This window comes from Coenobita brevimanus, chromosome 71 (genome assembly GCF_032717465.1).
Source record: "Coenobita brevimanus isolate Jiangsu-jjx chromosome 71, ASM3271746v2, whole genome shotgun sequence".
NCBI lineage: Eukaryota > Metazoa > Arthropoda > Malacostraca > Decapoda > Coenobitidae > Coenobita > Coenobita brevimanus.
In genome coordinates, this window is record NC_137024.1 from 30230326 (window position 1) to 30247468 (window position 17143).

The 17143-nt window shown below is 43.0% G+C and overlaps 1 protein-coding gene across 1 annotated transcript in view; it reads left to right on the plus strand.

Moving 5' to 3' along the window:
- barc (RRM1_TatSF1_like and RRM2_TatSF1_like domain-containing protein barc) overlaps nt 1–17143 on the plus strand; it is a 129991-nt gene that overhangs the window by 76797 nt on the left and 36051 nt on the right. The window contains exon 4 of the mRNA XM_080277978.1: nt 13956–14158. Within this exon, the coding sequence (XP_080134104.1) occupies nt 13956–14158 (203 nt within the window). The remainder of the gene's footprint in view (nt 1–13955; nt 14159–17143) is intronic.

Genomic DNA, 17143 nt, shown 5'->3' on the forward strand with positions numbered 1-17143 from the left:
TGAAAAACAGGGGTTTGGAGGAAGTTGAGACGGATGAGAGAGTTATATGTAGAGAGCAAGAGAGAGGTGAAAAGATTGGTAAGGAATAGTAAGAAGATAGTGGATGAGGAATTTAGAAGGAATTTAAATGTAAAGTGGAGGGAATGTAAAAAAAATGTTCTGGAAGGAGGTAAAGAGAGTTAGACAGGGTGTTAAAGAAGTTAGTTGGGGAGTGAAAGGTAAAAATGGTAGATTACTAGTGGAGAAGGGAGAAAAAGTGAGCAGATGGAGAGAACACTTTAAGGCATTGTAGAACATAGAGGGTGAAAATAATGCAAGTATAAGTGGTGGGGAATGGCTGGGAGACGTAGGGATGTGAGAAGAGAGGAAGAAATCAGTAGGATGGAAGTTGTGGAAGTAATAAAGAAAGTCAAAATGGGGAAAACCCTGGGAATTGATGGAGTGTGTGGTGAAAGGCTAAAGCCTAGGGGAGAGATAGTAGTAGAACGGATATGGAAGATGCGCAGATTCGCCTGGGAGGAAGGTAAAGTCCTGGAGGATTGGAAGTCAGGTTCATTTATTCCCCTGTACAGTGAAAAAGGGGAAAAAGAAGTATGTGGTAATCATAGGGGCATTTATCTTAGTGCAACAGGAAAATTATATGGTAGGATACTTATTGACAGAGTTAGGGAAATAACAGAGGAATTAGTTGGTGAAGAACAGGGAGGCTTTAGGAAGGGAAGAGGTTGTGTAGATCAGATATTCATTCATGGGGTTTTAGTGGAAAAGTTTCTAGAGAAGGGAAAGAAGTTGTATGTGGCTTTCATGGATTTGGAGAAGGCAAATGACAAAGGTGGATAGATAGACAAGGAATGTGGAAAGTATTAAGAATATAGGGAGAAAATGGGACGTTGTTGAATGCTGTGAAGAATATGTATGGGGCTGCTAAGGCTGCAGTGCATGTGGACAGTGAACTGAGTGAAATTTTCTATTTGAACGTTGGATTGAAACAGGGATGTGTCACGTCTCCCTGGTTGTTCAATCTTTATTTGGATGGGGTTATAAAAGAGATACAAGGCAGGACAGTGGATGTTAGAGTGGCCCTAATGAGAGTGGACAGTGTGTGGAAACTCCCTGTATTGTTGTTTGCAGGTGATAATGTGTTGTTAAGTGAAGATGAAGGGGAACTGCAAGGCTTGGTGAATGAGTTTGGGAGAGTGTGTAAGAAACTGAATCTGAAGGTGAATGAAGGGAAGAGTAAACTTATGGTCTTTGAGAGAAATGAAGTCACTGAATGTACAGTGAGGTTGGATGAAGAGGAAATGGATTTATTTTGTTTGTTTGTAATTTTTTTCTTTTTTTATGTGTCTGACTCTGGGCTTAGGCTTCACAGCCCGCTCTTAGACCCAGTAGTCGTCCTACATACAATACACCTCTGTATGTCACTATTTGGGCACTAACACCCACTTTCCATATTGAATACGTGCTAGGGCTGTCTCATGCAGGACTGGTGCATTGGTATTAGTGGGGGTATTTTTACATGTCAGTGGGATTTTGTGAAATTAAAGTCCTTAAACTGTTCCCTGCCCCAGCGGGGATTTTAGCCTCAGTCCAGTAGGACTGCAGGCCACCTCTCTACCAATTTAGCCACCACCGCCTTGTGAGTGCGTTTAAGTAGCCTGCTTGGGTAGTGTGATGAGTGGGGATGGAAGTATAGACAGTGAAGTGCTTGAAAGGGTACAACAAGGAAGAAAGATTGTTGGTTCTTTGAAAGCAGTGATAAGAAACAGGGAAGTGAGCATGGAAGTGAAAAAGTTACTGCATGACAGTATTGTGATACCAACTCTAACATATGGAAGTGAAGCTTGGACCATGTTAGAGGGACACAAGTCGAGTGAGAGCAGTGGAAATGAGTTATTTGAGAGGAGCACGTGGAGTCGCATGGAGAGAGAAAAGGAAAAATGAGCAAGTGAAGGAACATTATGGTGTGGATGTGGATGTGATAGGAAGTGTTAGGAGAAACACATTGAGTTGGTATGGCCGTGTGGACAGGATGGAGAGAGAGAGAGACTGATGAGGAGAGTGTATGTGAATGAGGTGGAGGATGAGATTAGGACAGGGAGGCCAAGGATGAGATGGAGGGATGAAGTGGAGAGGTATATAAGAGAGGAGGGTGTGAGCTGGGAGCAAGGCAGTGAAGTGGCTGGGGACAGGGTGACATGGAGGCGATTTGTTTGTGGCCACCCCTTACGGGATTGAGGGGTCTGGCAGTAGATAGATAGAGAGATTTTCCTTCCTCTGTTCTGTTATTTTAAAAAAAATTATTCGGAGATAAAGTGTATTTCTGCTTTTAATGGCCTTTATATTTTCTTAAATGAATGAAAGAACCGATTTTATTATTGCATTTCATTTCAGGCAAAATAATATTTATCTATATATTGATTCATGATACTTATACTTTAACCCGCCGCGTCCCATTGACACATTTTGTCTCTGTCAATCCCGTTGACCTATAAAAACGTGCATCAATTGCAAGGTCCCTAATTTGCACAATTTTCAATTTTCGCGTGTGATTTTTGGTACGTATACACGGGACACCTTCCTCTACAAGATGCCAGGCAAGGACAATGCCTTACCCCGCATAAACCCCCCCCCCCTGCACTCCATTGTCTCAGCAATTCACCTGTTACCAGTGACCTGGCCAGTAGAGACGTGTCATGCCACTGTACGAAATTCAGGGCCAGAGTGATTCCCTAATCGATGACAATGTGGAGGACAAAGTTTACGTAGCATTAGAGGAAGAAACAGTCAGAAATGATGATCAGGTAATGTCGCCAAGAAAGGTCAGGTATGTTGATGTGTTTGGTGAGTGAAACAGTGCTATATATTGCCTATATTACTGTGTGAAAACCAATATACTCTCGTACTACATGTAAATTCATACCAAATAAATAAATAAATAAATACCGTTTATGAGTGGTATGGAAGTTATCCTCCCATAGAACTCGTTTTCTTTGGAGCCAGCGTGATAGAAAACCCAGTAAGGTAAGGGGTACTGCTACCTGTATTGAGCATTTTAAACCTCAGGTGAGCGATTTCTCTATGAATTTTATATGTTTCTCACCAAAAGCGGAGGTTTGAGCCAAAAAAATTTTTTTTCCAAAATTGGTTGGGATTGGGGGGAGTCAGTGGTGGAAAATCGGTTGGGATAGGGCGGGTTAATGGAGACTGCATTAATTCTCAAAGTATTGTATGAAAGAAACTGGGCAGATCATAAACAGAAATGGTGTCAACATGGCGGCATGGAACAAAGTAGCATTTTGTAAGGAAGAGGCTGTTTGTTCGGTATCTTTTCGTGTATTGTACTTTTTCATAAAATTAAGGAAACCAGTGACTGATCAACAGTAGTGAATTGAGATTCTGAAAGGTGAGTTTGTATTTGAGTGTAAATACTCATATCAGTCAACCTTTCTGTAGTCTTGTGTGAGACAGACTCATTTTTCTCAAAACAGCCCTTCGAGAATTACTGTAGGGTGTGTCCTTCACACTACAGCGTCTTATATGCCACAAAATACAGTACTTGTTTAACCTTTAGAGTTACCGATGATGGGCTGGCCTGTCATGCATTTGTCAACCTCTGACGTTAGTATGACGAGTTTGCCCGTCATCCCATGTAATCTCTAAGGAAACATTTTGGGAGTTGTCATTTTTGTTGGATGTTGGGCAAAAGTGGGTGGAGCTATGCCTGCCAAGGTAGTGCATGCGTGCTCACTTGTTTTCCTCCACTCAGTGTTGTGTGAGGTTGCTCACTGGTTGGATATACCCCTCTTAATCTCCTGCAGAAAGTGCCTGTTTCTATGGATCTATTTCATTTTTTTCCCAGAATATTTTTGTGAATGCAGTTGAAAATGAGTGTGTGAAGGCTAGCAAAATGCCTAAGGCAAAGATGTTGTTGTTTAAAGGCAAAGGTCCCGCTAATGTTTGTGGTGAGGAAGAGCCTGGCACCTCTGATTCAAGTGCATATGTACAAAGTCTTTCACAATGGGAAAATAAAACTCTTACACCTAGAAAAAATATGGATTACCTAACATTGTGAGTGATGGGAGTGATACAAGTGAAAGTGATGATGATTATCATACCACTGATGTTGAAAATGATGACTCTTCAGTGGAATGTACAAGTCGTGGTAAGCTGGGAGAGCACATGCTCAAGGTTCCCGTGTGCAGAAGCAGAGGGTTCAGTCATGTGAGGTGGGTGAAAGATGTGGAGCTATACCTTCTGAGGAAAGTGATAGGGGGGAGGAAGCAGCAGATGAGTGAGCCAGGCCTCGGGAGGAGGAGGAGGGGGGGGGGGAGGGGTTGGAGCACCAACCCAGAACCCCCCACAGCCAAATTTTATGTGCACCCCCAACATGAAAGGGTTAATATTAACATCATGAGAGGAAAGTGTGAAACAGTCCATACATGGTCATATATTGTAGCTTTTGGTTTATTAAGAACTTGGAACAGGAAATCACGGGCGGTGTCAGATGAATGTTTACTGTGGATTGATTATTAATATGATGATTTTCATCACAAGAATTATTCATAATGATGTGGGTTTATACAGTTAACAACCTAGTAATACGATATTAATCTTTATAGATAATAGAAACTGAATGTATTACGAACAACACAAAATTTAGCATAATGTATGCCAGTCTAGCATAACTTCATCAGCATTCTAGCATATTCCCGCTTTAGAAATCTGGTCACCCTGACTGCACGTCCCCACTCATCATCCAGCGCCAATGGTTAGAGGAGGAGGAGGAGTTTTCCAACATTTGTTAAATGATTACATTAGTCACTAGACCACATGAGACTACTATATACAGTACCAGCTACTGTACAGCCTAATGGGTTACGATGCCTGTCCACCATTCAGTGGGTGGTAAGTATAGTACATTACAACACTGTAGCTATTAAAATTCTTTTTGCAACCTTCGTCTGCTTCATTTATTTTTTCGTGGATTTTTGTTGTTAATCCATTGCTTTCTCAGTGTCTAGCAGTATATCAGATATTCCTATGTTTGTTTTGATGTCCAAATAACAGAAAGAGCGAAGAACACCACCAAAATTAGGAGGGGTGCTGTACATATAAGTAGGGCCTGAATGGTATGGCTATTGTTCCATATCCGGACATTGTCCGTATCTGAACATTCCAGTGACTCTGTTGTGTCGGATAATTGAGGTATTAATATATGTATACATACAAGGACTGTTCAGAAAGTATCTGACCTTTGGTGCTAAGAAAATAAATACGGTAGCTAACCTGTTGAGCTTGACACAAATTCCCCACAAAGTAGGCACTTCTGACTCAACACACATAGCCCAGTGTTCTTTCCACTGACTGAAACATTTTTCAAAGCCGGTGTTCGGTATCTCCTGCAGATATTTTGACACATTCATCATGATCTCATCTCTTGTCTCAAATCGGGAACCCTTCAGCAGAGTTTTGAGCTTGAGGAATAGTCAAAAGTCACATGGAGCCATGTCTGGTGAATAGGGAGCCTGCTAGACCTGCGGGATGTTGTGCTTTGCCAAAAATTCCTAAATCAGTTGAGAAAACTGGACAGGGGCATTGTCTTGGTGCAGCTTCCAACTTACCGCTTTTCAAAGGTCTGATCTTTGTTGCCGAATAGCGTCACAGATGACGGATAACGTCAAGGTAGTAATGTTTGTTGACAGTGTGACCATCTGGTGCATATTCGTTATGCACAATGCCACGGTAGTTGGAAAAATCTTTCAATATGCGAGTGCATTTCACCTTGCTGCAATCCTGTCTTGCTATTTTTGGCCAAGGCGAAACTGCATGGTTCCACTGGGACAACGGTGCTTTGGTTTCTGGGTTGTACTCATTCACCCAGGACTAATCTGCAGTGATACTAGTCTTCAGAAAGTCTGTGATTTGCACACTTCAACGTGTCTTGAGCAGTGTTTATCCGAGGGAAGAAATCATGACGAATGTGACAAAGCATCTGCAGACAATACTGAAACCTGACAATGGGAACTGTTTCAGGCAGTGAAAAGGATGCTGGGCCACATGAGTCAAGTCAGAAGGGGCCATCTTTGATGGGGATTAATCTCCTAGCACAACAGGTTAGATATTTATTTTTTGAGAGCCTAAGGTCAGATACTCTCTGAACAGACCTTGTATATTTGGAATATTCCTCTTTGGAGGTGAGTTATAAACAAGACTTACTTGCATGGATGATTATTTTTATTTTTGTAATATACCAGTTTTGGAATTCTTTTGCAGATGTTGCAGTAACTTGCAGATACTGTAATTTTTTATCTATTTTTATCTGTCTGTCAATCTATTGCCAGACACCTTAATCCAGTAAGGGGTGGCCATAAACAAATCGCCTCCATGTCGCCCTATCCCCTGCCATTTCATTGCCCTGCTCCCAGCTCACACTTCCCTCTCTCATATACCTCTCCACTCCATCCCTCCATCTCATCCTTGGCCTCCCCCTCCCTCTCCTCCCCTCCACCTTACTCACATACACTCTCCTCGTCAGTTTCTCGTGCTCCATCCTCTCCACATGGCCAAACCACCACAGTGTGTTTCTCCAAACGCTTCTTATCACATCCACATCTACACCACAATGCTCCTTCACTTCCTCATTTGTCAGTCTGTCTTTCCATGTAACTCCACATGCTCCTCTCAGGTAACTCATTTCCACTGCTTTATTTATTTATTTATTTATTTATTATTATTCTGTTTATTTTTTGGTTGATCCTACCAAAGCCATTAGTTAGTGGGGAATAGGGGTATGCTAGTGATCATGATGATTATGGAAGAGTGAGGAGAGGAAGACCAAATATTGGGTGGAAATACAGAGTGGAGGGGTAAGTACCGGTAAGTGGGGAAGAGGCATTGAGTAATGGGAAGGATCAGTATTGAGTGGCAAAAGAGTCTTTGGAAATATTTGTGCTGTAGCCCCCTGCTTGTCGTACGGGGCGACTAAAAGGGTTGGTGGTGGGTTAGTGCCCCACCCCGTAAAAAGAACTAACTAAACAAGCGAATAAAGCGCCTCGGACCAGGACGGACCATACGTTGATGACTAAGGAACGGACAAAGGACATTCTGAGGGTGGGAACGTGGAATGTGAGAGGAGTGAATAATGGAGTGAAAGAGAGAGAGATTGTTCAGGTGCTTGAGGATGCAAGAGTGGATAGATGTGGATTGACTGAAACTAAATGGAAAGGTGAAAGGGTGAGAGAATGGGAATATGGTTTAGGTATATGTGCGGGTGTTAATGAGAATGAGAGGGCAAGAGAGGAAGTATGTCTGATGATAAGAAGTGGAAGGAGAATGTAAGAGAGTATGGAACAGTGAGTGCAAGGATTGTATGAGTGAGGATGAAAGTAGGTATACAAGCGTGGGCGAGTGTATGTGTGTATGCTCCGACAGAGGACTGAGTGGCAAGAGTGAAAGATGAGTTTTTGGCGAGAGTAGAAGCATGTATGGACAAATTTGAGAGGAGTGAGAGAGTGCTTTTGATTGGAGACATGAATGGCAAAGTTGGAAATGTACGAGTGGCTGGAGTGGTTGGTCAGTGGGGTGTGCCAGCTGAAGTAGATGGGCATGGTAGTGCTTTGGTGGACATCTGTGCTGGTAAAGGGTTGGCAATAGCCAACACCTACTTTCGGCATAAGATGATCCACCAGTATGCATGGAGAGTAATGAGGAGGTTGGATGATGAACTTGTTGAATGAAAGGCAATGATAGACTACGTGTGTGTGGATGAGCAAATGAGAAGACAAGTGTTGGATGCAAGAGTGTGGAGAGGGTGGGGGAATGGAGTCTTGGACCATCACTAAGTGATGGCCAAGGTAAAGCTGCAAAGAAAATGGTTGAGGAGACGAAGGGGAAGACAGGAGGAAACAGCTCCTGTGAGAAGAGTGGAGAATTTGCATGATAGTGAGAAAATGGCAGAGTATAAGAGCATAGTGGAAGAAAGATTGGGAAGGTATGAGCTATAACAGATGGAAGGGGTGGAAGACGTATGTAAGATATTTACGGAAGAGATAGGTGCAGCATGTGAGGTGGTTTGTGGAGTGAGGAGGAGATGCAAGGGTGTGCAAGGGACAGCATGGTGGAATGATGAGGTGAAAAGAGCTGTGGAACAAAAGAAGGCATATAGTGAATGGTTAGCGAGTAGAGGTAGGGGAGAAGATGAGAGAGAGAAGAGAGAGGTATATATGAGCAGGAGAAGGGAGGTGAAGAGACTGGTGAAGGAGAGTAAGAAGAAAGTGGAAGAAGAGTTTGGGAGGAATCTGACTGTGAAATGAAGGGAGAGTAAGAAATTGTTTTGGAAGGAGGTAAAGAAAGTAAGGCAGTGTGAAAGGGGAAATAGTAGGGGAGTGAAAGATAGGAATAATAGATTGTTGGTGGAGAAGAAAGAGAAATTGAGGAGATGGAAGGAGCACTTTGAGGATTTGTTGAATGTAGAGAGTGAGAGCAATGCGAGTATAAGTGGTTGAGGAATGGCTGGGAGAAGAAGAGATGAGAGTAGGGAGGAAGAGATCAGTAGGGCGGAAGTAGTGGAAGCAATGAAGAAGATGAAGTTGGGAAAGGCCTCAGGAATTGATGGTGTGTGTGGTGAAATGCTGAAGTATGGGGGTGAGATTGTTGTGGAGTGGATGTGGAAGTTGTGTAGATTGGCTTGGGAAGAGGGAAGGGTTCCAGAGGACTGGAAATCAGGTATAATTGTTCCTTTATACAAAGGAAAAAGGGAGAGAGAAGTATGTGGTAACCATAGGGATATTTGCCTTCTTAGTGTGACCGGTAAAATATATGGTAGAATACTCATTGATAGGGTTAGGCATATGACAGAGGAGCTAGTTGGAGAAGAACAAGGGGGATTTAGGGAGGGAAAAGGGTTTGTAGATCAGATATTTGTTCTAAGATATTTAGTGGAGAAGTATCTAGAGAAGGGAAGGAAAGTGTATGCTGCCTTCATGGATTGGAGAAAGCTTGTGACAGAATAGATAGGCAAGGTATGTGGAAGGTATTAAGAATATATGGATTGAGTGCTGTGAAGAGTATGTACGAAGGAGCTAAGGCTACGGTGCGAGTGGATGGTGAGCTGAGTGAGTTCTTTGATCTCAGTGTTGGACTGAAACAGGGTTGTGTGATGTCTCCATGGCTGTTTAATATATACATGGATGGGGTTGTAAAGGAGTTGCTAGGTAGGGCAGTGGATGTGGGGGTGGCTCTAATGAATGAGGGTGAGATTTGGAAGATTCCGGTGTTGCTGTTTGCTGATGATACAGTGTTGTTGAGTGAAGATGAATGGGAGTTGCAAGGTTTGGTGAATAAACTTGGGACAGTGTGTAGGAGGAGGAATCTGAAAGTTAATGTAAACAAGAGTAAAGTTACGGTATTTGAGAGGAATGAAGTCACAGAATGTACAGTGAGGTTGGATGGTGAGGATATGGAGAATGTGAGTGCATTCAAGTACTTGGGTAGTGTGATGAGTAAGGATGAAACTTTGGGGGATGAAGTGCATGAAAGGGTACAGCAGGGAAGGAAGATTGTTGGATCACTGAAAGCAGTGATGAGAAATAGGGAGGTGAGTATGGATGTTAAGAAGTCACTGCATGATAGTATTGTGATCCCTACCCTGACGTATGGAAGTGTGGCGTGGACCTTGCAAGAGGGGAACAAGTCAAGAGTGACAGCAGTGGAAATGAGTTACTTGAGAGGAGCATGTGGAGTGACATGGAATGACAGGTTGACGAATGAAGAAGTGAAGGAACGTTGTGGGGTGGATGTGGATGTGGTTGAGTAGTTTAGGAGAAATATACTGAGGTAGTTTGGACATGTGGAGAGAATGGAGAATGAAAGACTGACTAAGAGGGTGTATGTACTGTAGGTGAGGTGGAGGGAGGAAGAGGGAAGGGTAGACTGAGGATGAGATGGAGGGATGGAGTTGAGAGGTATATGAGGGAGGGGGGGTGAGTTGGGAGGAATGTAGTCAAATGGTGGGTGACAGAGCTATTTGGAGGTGTTTGGTCTGCGGCCACCCTTTGCAGGATTAGGGCATCGGGCTATAGATAGATAGATAGATAGATAGTCTGACTCTGGTCATAGGCTTCACAGCCTGCTCCCAAGGCCCAGTAGTCCTCCTGCATACCATACACCTCTACATGCCACAGCTTCAGCGCTAACACCCACCGTCCATATTGAATACATGCTAGGGCTGTCTCATGTAGGAATGGTGTATTGGTGTTAGTGGGGGTGTTTTTACGACATGTCGGTGGGTCTTCTGGTAGATCAGTAAAATTTGTTTTTATTAAATTCAAATCCTTAAACTGTTCCCTGCCCAGTGGGGAATTGAACCTGGGTCCGGTAGGACTGCAGGCCACCTCTCTACCGACTGAGCCATTTAGTGATGAAGTGTTAAGATTGTACTGTTTTTTCTTTTTTTAGTAAACTCCTACTACTGAACTTCATACCTTTTATTTCAGCTTCTCTGTATTCCAGCATTCCTTTATTCAGCCTCTGACCATTATAATGTCAGTCTCTTGTGTATAGGTATTGTAATAGCAAACAAGATCTTCCTAGGCTGGTGCAGAGTATTTTTTAGATGTCTGTGAGTGTCACACTCTGATAGTAAATGTAGTTAAGAGTAAAATGATGGTTGTTGAGAGAGAAGGCGACTGTCAGTGTGCTGTTACAGTGAGTGTAGAGAGACTTAAATTGGTGATAAAGTTTAAGTACCTCAGTGCAGTGACAGAAAAGATAGGCACCGGTATATGTACAAAAAAATGTGGAAGGTAGAATGACGCAGGGAAAGATAGTGGTTGGTACTAAAGCAGAGGTCTGAGTGTGGTAGCTGCAATAGGCTTGCATGAAGGATGTGAAACTGTGGTGTGGCATGAAACTGAAAACTCAAGAGTTAGAGTGGTTGAGATGGGATTTGAGTAATTTGTAAGGAATGCAGAGTATGGATAGGATAAGGAGTACCGTAATGGAATTTGTGAAAGATGTCCAAGGAAGTCTGTGGGCACTGGAGTTGAAGAGAGAGTGCATAGATGGTCTTGTCATGTGGCTGGAATAAGTGTGAACAGAGTAGTGAAAATGGTGTAGCTGAGCAAGTTTGAAGGAAAGCATGTTTGGCCATGAAGACTATGGATAGATATGGTAAATGAGTATTTGAGAAAGAGAGGAATGGAAGCTGTTGAGGCTACAAAGCAGACGAGAGATTGAGCTGGGTGAATGAATTTTGTGAGGAGGAGTGTATGACCAGGGCTTGGTACCCTTTTTTAACTTGACAGTCTTGAGATTAAGTTTGTCGGATAGGTGAATGTGAAGCTCTGTGCCAGTGAGTCTTTGACCTATCAGGTGGAGTTAGGATTCCGGAAGCTTGAATGGGAGTGTGGCCTATTCATTTGGGCAAACTTTGGTTAGTATCTCATTTTCTCAAGTTCATTCTGGCTCTCTGGACCATGCCTCACTCCACCTTAAAGGCAGGAAAGGTGGTCTGGATGATGATGATGATGATGAAGATGAAGCAATATACAAGTAGCCATCTCTCTAAATTAGGGACTTATTCTAAAATATCACAATATTTTTCTCATATATCTTATACTGTAATTTGTAAGAAACTACCAGATCAGCATAATGATTGTGTAAAAGGTAATTATACTTTAATATGTTGTTGAATTGCAACAAGTACAAAAAGCTAGATGAGGGAGTTTCAGGACTCTTCAGTTAATTCCCTTGGTGTGGTGTGATGTAGGAGTGTCTGTCTATCTATCTATTGCCAGACGCCTTAATCCTGTACGAGGTGACCACAGACAATTCGCCTCCATGTCGCCTTGTCCCCTGCCATTTCTTTGCCCTGCTCCCAACTCACACCCCCCCCCCTCTCATATTCCTCTCCACTCCATACTTTTATTTCATTCTCAGCCTCCCCCTCCCTCTCCCCCCCTCCACCTCACTCACATACACTCTCCTCATCAGTCTTTCACCCTCCATCCTCTTCACATGGCCAAACCACCTCAGTGTGTTCCTCCTAATGCTTCCTATCACATCCACACCACGATGCTTCTTTATATCCTCATTTGTCAGCCTGTCTCTCCATGTGACTCCACAGGCTCCTATTAAATAACTCATTTCCACTGCTCTCACTCGTGACTTGTGTCCTTCCAACAAGGTCCAAGCTTCACTTCCATACGTTTAGAGTTGGTATCACAATACTGTCATGCAGTAACTTTTTCACTTCCATGCTCACTTCCATGTTTCTTATCACTGCATTCAAGGAACCAGCAACCTTTCTTCCTGGTTGTACCCTTTCAAGCACTTCACCCTCCAAACTTCCATCCTTACTCATCATATTCCCCAAGTACATAAACTTACTCACATTTTCCATCTCCTCACCATCCAGCCTCACTGTACATTCACTGGCTTCACCTCTCTCAAAGACCATAACTTTACTCTTCCCTACATTCACCTTTAGATTCCATTTCTTACACACTCTTCCAAACTCATCCACCAAGCCTTGCAGCTCCCCTTCGTCTTCACTTGACAACACAGTATCATCAAACAACAGGAGAGGGAGTTTCCAGACACTACCCTCTCTCACTAGGGCCACTCCAACATCCACTGCCCTACCTTGTATCTTTTATTATCCCATGCATGTACAAATTAAACAACCATGGAGACATAACACATCCCTGTTTCAACCCAGCCTTCAAAGAGAAAAATTCACTCAGTTCACCATCCACATGCACTGCAGCCTTAGCACCATCATACATACTCATCACAGCATTCAACAACTTCCCATCTACTCCATATATTCTTAATACTTTCCACAATCCTTGTCTATCCACCCTGTCATATGCTTTCTCCAAATCCATGAAGACTGTATACAACTTCTTTCCCTTCTCTAGAAACTTTTCCACTAAAGATCTAAGAATTAATATCCGATCTACACAACCTCTTCCCTTCCTAAAGCCTCTCTGTTTTTCTCCTTCTAATTCCTCTGTTATTTCCCTAACTCTGTCAGTAAGTATCCTACCATACACTTTTCTTATTACACTAAGATGACAAATACGCCTATGATTGCCACACACTTCTCTTTTCCATTTTCCTTTGTACAAGGGAATGATTATATCTGACTTCCAATCCTCCAGGACTCTACCTTCCTCCCAGGCCAATCTGCACATTTTCCACATCCATTCTACTACTATCTCTCCCCCATGCTTCAGCATTTCACCACACACTCCATCAAATCCTGGGGCTTTCCCCAATTTGGCTTTCTTCATTGCTTCCACAACTTCTATCCTACTGATTTCTTCCTGTCTTCTCATCTCCCTCCTTCTCCCAGCCATTCCCCAGCCACTTATACTCGCATTACGTCCATTCTTTATGTTCAACAATTCGTTAAAGTTTTCTCTCCATCTGCTCACTTTTTCTCCCTTCTCCACTAGTAATCTACCATTTTTATCTTTCACTCCCCTACTAACTTCACTGCCACCCTGTCTTATTGTCTTCACCTCTTTGCAGAACATTTTCTTACAGTAGGAGGGTGATTTTGTGTATTGGTGGTGTGAGGTGACCTTAGTAAAGTCACAAAAGTATGTAGGAGTGAAGCACCCTGCATCTGAAAGTTTTTAGTGAGAGACAGATGAGCAGGGCTGTTTCTGGAGATTCTTTTGTCTCTAAAATTGAATTTGACAATTGTATCATAATGAGGACTTTCTCTGCAGGTATCACTCTTTAATAGGGCCTAGCCTGGAGTACTATTATTCAGAGTCAAAGAATGATAAAAAGATACAACTGACTCAGTAATTAGCAGTACATCATCCCTTGTGACACATATGTCTAGATCCTGCCTCACCCCATTCTTAGGTGGGGAATACCTGTAAAGTCAGGATGATGGCATTGATGGTTATAAATTGTTTTGTGTTATGCCATGATAGCATGGTTTGAGATGGATGAGGCAAACAACACCAAGGTGTATGTGAGCAACCTGCCGGATGATATGACGGAGAAGTGGTTCATCACACTGATGCAGAAATGTGGGATGATACTTCTTCACCCCGACACTGGCCGACCTAAAGTGAAGCTGTATCGTGACAAGGAAGGCAACTTCAAGGGCGATGCCCTGTGTTCATACATTAAGGTGAGTTGACAGTTGCTGTGATGTTTATGATTGGTGGGTCTCCAGGGATATATCTGTCTATCTATAGCCCGACGCCATAATCCAGTAAGGGGTGGCCACAACAAATCGCCTCCACGTCGCCCTGTCCCATGCCATTTTGCTGCCCTTCCCCCAGAGTACCCCCCTCTTATATACCTCTCTACTCCATCCCTTCATCTCATCCTCTGTCTCCCCCTCTCTCTCCCCTTCTCAGCCTCACTCACATACATTCTCCTATTTAGTCTCTCACTCCATCCTCTCCACATGGTCAAACCACCTCAGTGTATTTCTGACACTTTCTGTCACATCCATATCCACACCACAATGCTCCTTCACTTTCCTGATTTGCTAATCTCTCTCTCTCTCCATTTAGCTCAACATGCCATCTCAGGTAATGCTTCAGGGGGGGATAAGGATAAAAAAATAGAGGTAGTGCTTATTATAAGTCAAGGATGTTTTCTAGAATATCATTACCCTTTCCACACAGTGTTAAGCAGATGTGAATCGTTACATGTAATTGGCATGTCAGCTTTATAGGTAGCAATGGAACTTTAACAAGCAGTTTTTTCTTATTTCCCATGCATTTCAGAGCAAAGTGTCTGTCAAATCAGGCAACTTGAAATGAGGACTTGTTGTACTGCCTGTGTATCCTTGAGTGTCTTGTTACCAAAGGTTCATCTGGATCTGAATGCAGTGGACTGCAGGCTGAAGTTGCCCATCTCCTACAGTTCACCGTATCCCTTTTGAGCAATAGGGAGGAAACCAAGGGACATTTGTATAACCATGCCAGGTTATATCATTACCACTGTGTGAAGCCAGTCAGCTAACCTTTTACGGTAGTGTACAGGCTTATTTGTGGTAGGTGGGGGCGCTCACCATCCACTAACTCGATGTAGTACTGCTCTCGGATGTCTGCCCTTTCCTCTCCTCCATCCTTCTTTCCTTCCATCCTCTTCTGTCTTTCTTTCTTTCAATCCTTCCTCATCCTTCTGCCTATGGGTGATTTTACATTCCCTCTTCTGTCTTTCTTTCCTTCATTCTTTCCTCTTCCTTCTGCCTGTGGGTGACTCTACAGTGAGTGACAAGCCAAATGGTTTCCTGTTCACCAGGAAACCATTTATGATGCTGGGTTGGTAAGCATATAACTAAATTTTGGCGCCTGATGGTTTAGTGGGTAATTACGGAGCTCCAATCGGATTGAGCCGGTGAAGGTTTATATCTGAGGGGTGGTTGGGGTTTATTGCTCACATAATGCCACTCAGGGATGAGTGAGGCTGGTCACTCTCATCTTATATGTCAGGACCAACTTGCCTAGCCCCGGGCTCCTACTCTCCTCGTGGGGCAACGTAGGATTGGATGATGATGATGATGATGTACAGACTTGTCCCAATATCCGATTGGAATGCGTACCTGTGACAGTCATCGAATATTAGTTTTGTCAGATTTCAGTGCAATTTCCTCAGAAGTTCCATGAGAAATGGTAAGTCAGTGTACCATGCAAACGAGTCCTCTTTATGCAAGGTATGTTTTTCCATTACAAAAACTCACATTGACAGACCACAACTTTTTCTGTTTCTCTTTTCTTCCCCTCTCTTTTTCTCCCACTTTTCCTTGTCCTCTTGTCTCGTATCCTCAGTCGTTCCATTCCTCCTCCTGTTACTTCCATCCCTCTCTCTTATTCATTTTCTTGTCAAATCCAGAGGTTATAAAAGATAATAAGCTTCAGTAAAAGAGGAAGTACAAAAGAAATTTGAGTCCCTCACTCTCATACCACTTGCAGAGACAGTGTGTACATAATTCCACGCAGGCAATAGTGGCCTCTATGAGGGTGCACCCTCCCGCCCTCCCTCCGGAAGAAGTGGAGGTGCAAGTGGATTGAAATTTAAATTTCTGCATAAATGTGTCTGGCCATGATTTTTTCTGAAGATAAAAGATGATGATGCTGTAAGGAGAATCCTGCATGCATGCTGATCCAGTGTATAATACAGTGTTTCTTTTTGGAAGTTTGAAAAATACATGAATTGAATCACATGCATTTCAAATTGCCGTTGGTCAGATCATTGGAAGAGCAAAGCAAGTGAAGCACAACTGTTGGGTTTCCAGGGTGTGTCTCCTATTCATTATTGTTAAAAGAGTGAACTGTCAGTTTTTGATTTGTTGATTATCAGGGTATGCCTAGAAATGATCTATCAATCTGTCTATTGCCAGACGCCTTACTGTAATCCCGTAAGGGATGGCCATGAACAAATCGCCTCCATGTTGCCCTGTTCCCTGCCATTTCATTGCTCTGCTCCCACCTCTCCACTCCATCCCTCTATCTCATCCTTGGCCTCCGCCTCACTCACATACACACTCCTTGTCAGTTTCTTATCGTCCATCCTCTCCACATGGCAAACCACTTCAGTGTGTTTCTCCTAACACTTTTTATCACATCCACATGCCAAACCACTTCAGTGTGTTTCTCCTAACACTTTCTACCACATCCACATCCACACCACAATGCTTCTTCACATCATCATTTGTCAGTCTGTCTCTCCATGTGACTGCACATGCTCCTCTCAAGTAACTTATTTCCACTGCTCTTACTCTTGACTTGTGTGCCTCCAGCAAGGTCCATGCTTCACTTCCATACGTTAGAGTTGGTATCACAGTACTGTCATGTAGTAGCTTTTTCACTTCCATGCTCACTTCCCTGTTTCTTATCATTGCTTTCAAGGAACCATCAGCCTTTCTTCCTTGTTGTACCCTTTCAAGCATTTCAGCCACTAAACTTCCATCCTTACTCATCACACAACCCAAGTACTTAAATGCATTCACAGTTTTAATTTCCTCCTCATCCAACCTTACTGTACATTCACAGACTTCACTTCTCTCGAAGACCATAACTTTACTCATCCCTACATTCATCTTTAAATTCCGTTTCTTTCACACTCTCCCAAACTCATCCACCAAGTCCTGCAGTTCCCC